Here is a 6996-nt window from a genome sequence, read left to right as displayed (position 1 = left end):
GGGAATATTTAAGGATGAGTTGCCTCGAAAATTTATAATCTTAAATTGTTAATGTTACGTGGAAAAAGTATATTCAAATTATAATATAACTATGAACAAATGTAACTATTAAGTAAGGTTAATGAATATTAATAGTTATTTGGAGTTTGTAACATGGTGGTATACACAGTGCATTACTCAATCACACCAGCTCAAGCAGCTGAGACAATTATCATGCAGTTAGTTGGACACTATCCATTGCTTTACACTATCCTTATTCTAACACTACGTTTCGCTTCTATGGGGGACAATTAGAGACTCGCCGAGGTTTACACTCGCTGGAAACACTGCACAAGAGGCGGGTCGTTCGGAGTCCACAGCTGCCTGCCTCGTCCACTTAGCGGCAATATAATTTATGACTGTTGATGGGAGCGAGGGACACCCAAACAAGTCCTCGGTCAACTTTCTTGCAATATGAGAGTTTTAAAGCTGTGACGTCTGGAAAGAAGCCACCAGATGGGAGAGAACTTCTCCCCCTGAGATATCTGGAACAAGTTCATGAAATTTAAATTTTGAGTTTGTGTTGACATTTCTAGAGTTTCGTTTTCGGGATCCAGAAAGTGCAGAAATCATTTACGGAAGTCGGAAACTGACATCGACAATACACGCGACGGTATTTTCAATTACTTTTTTTTTCTACAGTATCTTTCGGCACGTAAAATCATGCATCAGATATACCATGAAGGAGAACAAGAAACTATATGTTTTTATTTTCTCGATTATTTTATAATAATAGTGGACTCAAATATGAACTTGTCAATAATGCCAAAGTATTATCAATTCAATTATAATTTTATGATCTGTAAAATAATTAGGGCTGAGCCGATACCACTTTGAACCGATACCGATGCTGATACTCTCACCGATACCCACCGATATCGATACTTGAAAATTGCAATAACATTGTATGCTGCAACAAAAACAATATACTTGTGTTCAAACCCACTGACTTTTTTTTAGACATGCTGCGGGTGCGTTACATACATTGGATAAAGTTAAACCCCATCCCATGGGCATGAAATAAGAAGAACAGAAAAATACTTATTGGGAGGACCAAAAAGGAGTACAGTGGAACCACGATTTTATGTTCCTGGATTTTACATTTTCTCCACATTATACATTCAATATTGATGGTCCCAGCATAGCAAAATGTTATATAAATTTTCATCAATTTTGTGTTTCCTGCATTTTAAGTTTCTTTCAGATTGGTCCCCTGAAAAACGTAAAATTGAGGTTCCACTGTACATAAAAAAATTCACTAATGATGTATATTGGAAATGTCACAGGGAAATCGAGACCTTGATAGAATATCTGAACAAATTGACAATTCAAATACAATGCAGAAGGCCAAAAATTAGGCAATACAATGAAAATTTTGTAAATGCTGTACTCGTATGAAGTAAAGAAAGACAGAAAGCAGAGAGAAGTAGAAAAATATCAAATGAGCAAGAGATGATTCAAAGAAAGCAATGCACTTAAAGGGGGGGGGGGGGTAGGGGGTGCTTAAGATATAGCTGTGTATGTTAAGATACTAAAGCATACCTATATCATATCCATAAAAAATGAGGATACTGTGTAAATTTTGGCTTGATATTATTAAATTATGTATCAGAATCCTACTGTTTTTCATCTTCAGACAAGAAACACATTATACAATGCAAATATATCAATTTTATCAATTTCCTATCAGTTTATGAAAAGCAAGCTGTTAAAATGTAACAATAAATACACCTTTTATTTTATCAAACTTATTTTGATACACAAGCTCTAAAAAATTATACAGTCTTTTTTTTTATTAATGCAACACATTACAAAATAACAGTATAAAACATTTAAATACATACATACTTACAGACACTCAGCTAACCTAGAAAATACCTATACATCAAGAACCTTGTCTATACTTTTTGGCAAATTTCAATATGTCTTTGTTACTAACAATATGTTCAGCTAACTGTCTTACACCACCAAAGGTATTTGCACGAGTTCCTTGGCACATAACTAATTGCGAAGGTTCCAATTTTTCATCACAATCAACAATATGGAATACATGCACGAGACCAGGGTCTGCTGCACGGAATATTGTTAAATTACTGTGAACATATTTATCAAACAGGTCCACATCCTCTTTTCCCCACCCGCGAATAGAAGTATCAAATCCACCAACTTTCTTCAGATCACTTTTGTAAAGAGTGCTTATTCCAAACCCATACTGTCGCCAGTACCCGGTGTCTTGATTTATCAAAAAATGATTTGGCGATACCGAGTAATTTTTACCATAAACCATACTCGTATCAAATTCACTGTACACTATGGGGAAATACACTTGTTTCCCTTGAATTGTATTAGTGCGTATCCTTTCTAGCGTTTGTGAAGTGAACACCATGTCGACGTCTATCAAAAACAATAAACTATCATCACTGCACTGAGCCGCACCGAGTTCAAGAGCCATGGCTCGAGCGAAAGTATCAAAAACTGGAATGATGTTTAGCGACACTTCAGGATACAACTTTTGTAGCCTATGCAGTAGATCAACAGTATTATTAATTGTGTTTTCTTTACTGCTTGGGAAAAGTACAACAAAAAGTTTCACTTTTTCACCATTTTTTAAACACACTTCCTCAAATGCACTCATAAATCTCTTAAACACATTATATCTACCTGCAAGTGGAAGGATAAAATTTATCTCTTTTTCTTTTATATTTATCCGAGTCTTTTGAGTTGAATGCATAATTGGTAATGCTTCACTAATTTTTTTAATGCTGCTTTCAAGCACTTCCTTAAAAGTTTTTTGTCCTACTTCATCACCTTCAGTTGTTGTGTCCAATTTCAATTCTTCACCTTCGAACACTTCTCGAATTTCAAGGCCAGTAAACTGCTGCTGCAAATAGGCATGTCTTCGAACCGGAACGGTCATTTTACGTCCACGATACTTTTTGTACACCAAAAGCAAATCTAAAATGTAGTCTGCACCATACATTGGGTTCACACGATGATAACCATACAGGATCTCTTTGTAGTCAATAACTCTTCCACGTTGTTTGGAGTACATATTGATCATGTCCATAACCTGAAATGCAGAACAAACATGTGATTTTTTTTTTCAGTTTTAAGTATAAAACTTTCACACAACAAACATGTACAAGTTTCAAATTATATGATAAATAATGACACTGTTGTGTGACTTTATTTTGCAACATATGTACAATATACTTACATATAAGAGAAAACATCTCATACTATATCAGGGGCATGCGGTACCCGCTACTTTAAGGTAGACTCTGAACCAGTGGTGGAGACATGGACGTCCACAGGTTTTTTTTTCCAGGGAGGGGCAAGCAAGGTATTTTTTTTCAGGGGAGGCAAAGGAGGCATATTTTCCCATAATAGTGATACCTCCTTAAAAAACACCGTTTCAGTCTGAAATTATCATGTTTCTTAAACGCTCTTATATTAATAAATATAAATTACTGTGACTAAAATAAAATTATGTGTGAAATATTTAGGTAGACATCAATTTTCCAGGGAGGGGGAAGGCATGGCCCACCCTTGGATAGCATTGGTTGGTGAGATTATTCAAGTTGTAACCTTCTTTACTCTACACACTCCGTTCATTAGAAAACAATAAGCATGGCCAGAAAAATAATTTACTGGGTTTACAGCTACCTACTAACAAATCGGTCATTTCATATTGATGTGATGAACATTAAAATAGCAAAAGTATTCCCTTCCCTTTTCTTTATGTAAAAATTTCAAATTTGGAAGTGCTGGCACAGGTCTCTATATTTATAATATCACGTTTCTCACTAAAAGTGCAACATCCAAACGGTTTGTTCAACACATCATCAATTACAAATGCACTTCTGCCATTGCAATACAATATCTTATATTGTAAATACACAGAGAGAGCAATGCACAAAATAAGAGCGTGGCATCCTGTCACACTACTGCTAGTAGGCTGCAACTACCACTGTCTACAATGCATTCAATGGAGAAGCACAGCGAGTTCACAACACATGCGCCAACTGGCCAATGCAACTAGCTAAAGCATATTTGTACGCTCACTACAGGGCCAGTAGGTGCAGCATTCAATGAACCTGTACTGACTGTAGGGCCCCGGGTCCAATACAGGCTGCACTTCCAAGGCTTGCGAGCCGTCGGAATATGAAGCGACAAGAATGGAAATGTTTTATTTCCATCACTCGCGCGTGTTACAATTTTACACACATCGTTATTTTACCTGGGTAGGCGGAGCTTACCTATCCTATCCAGAATGCACACCACTGTACTACATGCTGCCCACATGATCACTATTAACATAAAAGTATCAAAAAACTATGCGACTAAATTCCTCAGATTCTTGTACAGTGAGATGTGAAAGAAACATAAGCTGTATATTTTTGGGAAGAAAACAAATCAGTTAAAGCTATCAAAATTATTAATGGTTCAGAAAGATTATGATCTTAAAGAACATACAATATTGTTTCTAAAGATGCTACCAGTGTAGGTTTAAGTTTTCAGTTTAAACAATCTCCTCATGAAGTTAAATAATCACATTTCCCCAGTCATAACTTATTTTTTGTAATAGGAGTTACACGACTCTTAAACTTTGAATGTCCTAGTTCCAAACATCAACTTCTCATCTATCATACTGACAGACATTTTTTATTTCAAATATTCAAACTTGACTACGAGAATTCTGAAAAAGACTTTACAGTGTTATAACTTTTCATCTTTCCATATTTCTACTTATACATGACATATTAGTGTTACAACTGCAGGAACTTAGAACACAAACAAACAATGCATAACAAAAGTTTTGGAAATATGTCATGACTTTCATATTGAAAAGGAATGGAATGAAACTCCTATTGCTAAACAACTTTGAAAAAATATATCATGCTAAACTCCTCGTGCTAAGCAAAATTTAACATAGAGTGAAAAATTTATACTTTAACTGATATTTCCTTCAGTTTAAGGCTTGGACGGACCTTTGGGCAATGCAAGGGTAGCTGTTTTTTTAATTTTCTTCTCCTTTTGAAAAACTGCTGTGATATACTAAAATCTGAAAAATTACATATGCTTAGTACTACTTCTAGAGCATTCACATACATCTTCATGTGGTTTGCTTTCACTGTTGTCTAGACATTCTCAATAGTTCATAGCTACACAAGCCTATTAAACTATTGATAACTAGAAAACAGCAAAGGCAAACCACATGAAGATTCATGTGAATGCTAAGCATATGTAATGAACACAAGTCACCAACTCAAGCCACTTGGCCAGTTATTTAAATCTAAGTAAATGTAAACCCTCGTAAACCTCTTAAAACATCATAAAATATATATCTTTAAAGTATGCATAATACCTGAATCAACATTCAATTGTTTGTAAAGTTGTGGATTATGAAATTATGGGTTGAGCCATCTTAGAAATGGTTTTGTAAGTTGAGTATTAAATCTTTGTTATTTTGTATCCTCATGTTAATCATTACATTGTGAAGTACTGTACCTACGTATGTGCATTAATTAACCTCTGCATGCATACACAACAGAGATATATCCATGGCGACGAGGATTTAGTTAATAAACGAGGAGAAGTATGTTTTACTTCTAAGCTTCGTGTTATAGTATAATTGTATAATAGCTTTAGTAGCTGGTTTTGATAAATATGATCCCAAGATGGATCAATAGTAGCATATTTGGAACGCTTTGATAATTATTGTCAAACCAAAGCTATTCCAGAGGACAAGAAAGTTCCTACATTAATATCCATTATTGGAAATAAGCCATATGAAGTTCTACGTGAATTATTTGCACCACCATTGCCTCATGAAAAATCATATCAGGATATTGCACAAAGATTCAAATCTTATTATAGTCCATCAAGTAACTATATAGTGCAAAGGTTGAAGCTTAGAAGATGTGTACAAGAGGAAGATGAACAAATAGAATATTTTGTGAGGAGATTAAGAAAAATCGGAGAGCAGTGTGGTTATGGTGAGTTTCTTTCCATTGCTTTATTTGACTCATTAATTAGTGGAATCAGATCTAACACTATTCGCAAGAAACTCATTGCTGATAATGTAATGGAATTTCACAAATCTTTTGAGGTTGCTAAGCAGATGGAAAAATTAGAAGCAGATATGAAGGAATATTACGTCCAGGCTAATGTGAATTTTATGAACATGAATCCCACAAAAGTAAATATGTACAAGGGCGATATGCGTTTCAACTCCGGTGTCCATTCCAATCTGAGGCAAGACAGATGCAAGTTCTAGAAGAGTAACATTAGGTCAAATGGATCCAATCTTATGTATAGACAAAATCAAGCAGATAATGAGGGAACTAAAAATGATCAGGAAAGAAAAAAGGTAAAGTTCTCCCCTGTGCTTAGCACCACACCATGAAGGCATAAAGGGGGTGTGGGGGTAACACCCCACACTTTCTTGATCCGGTCGTGAGTGGGGGTGATGTGATCAGCATCACGCCCCTGACCGCCTTTACCCCCCAGGGTTTCCCCCAGGTACCCATGTCATTCGACACTGGGTGGGCACCGGGGCTGCTTCCAACGTTAGAAAAGTTCCCGGATTTGAACCGGCCGGGGATCGAACCCGGGACCTTTAGCATGGTGGTCTGACGCGTTACCGACTGAGCCACCCCGGCCACAGGAAAGAAAGCAACAATATTTCAAACAATGCACATATTGTAAGAAGTTCGGTCAAGATGTTCCCCATTGTTTCAAGTTACAGCACAATAAAGAAGCTAATAATACTAAACCTTATAGCAAGTACAAGGCTAATGTGGTGAGGCTATTGAACATGTTTCTTCGGATGATATGGACAGTGCTGTGTTGGGTGTAAATGAATTAAGGGTTGGAATGATCACTATGGAATTAAATGGAGAAAATAAATCTATGCAATAAGGATCGGTTGAATATAGTTTATCTCACTGTAAT

General features: G+C 35.9%; 1 protein-coding gene across 1 annotated transcript in view; it reads right to left on the bottom strand.

Moving 5' to 3' along the window:
• Positions 1-1747: 1747 nt before the first annotated feature.
• Positions 1748-6996, bottom strand: part of Chsy (Chondroitin sulfate synthase) — a 185880-nt gene continuing 180631 nt past the window's right edge. The window contains exon 6 of the mRNA XM_083118356.1: positions 1748-3109. Coding sequence (XP_082974482.1) covers positions 1925-3109 — 1185 coding nt within the window. The 3' untranslated portion in view covers positions 1748-1924. The remainder of the gene's footprint in view (positions 3110-6996) is intronic.

Source organism: Lepisma saccharinum, chromosome 3 (genome assembly GCF_977018435.1).
Source record: "Lepisma saccharinum chromosome 3, izLepSacc3.1, whole genome shotgun sequence".
Classification (NCBI taxonomy): domain Eukaryota; kingdom Metazoa; phylum Arthropoda; class Insecta; order Zygentoma; family Lepismatidae; genus Lepisma; species Lepisma saccharinum.
Note: the sequence above shows the minus strand (reverse complement) of the source record. Positions and strands in the feature narration are given on the sequence as shown.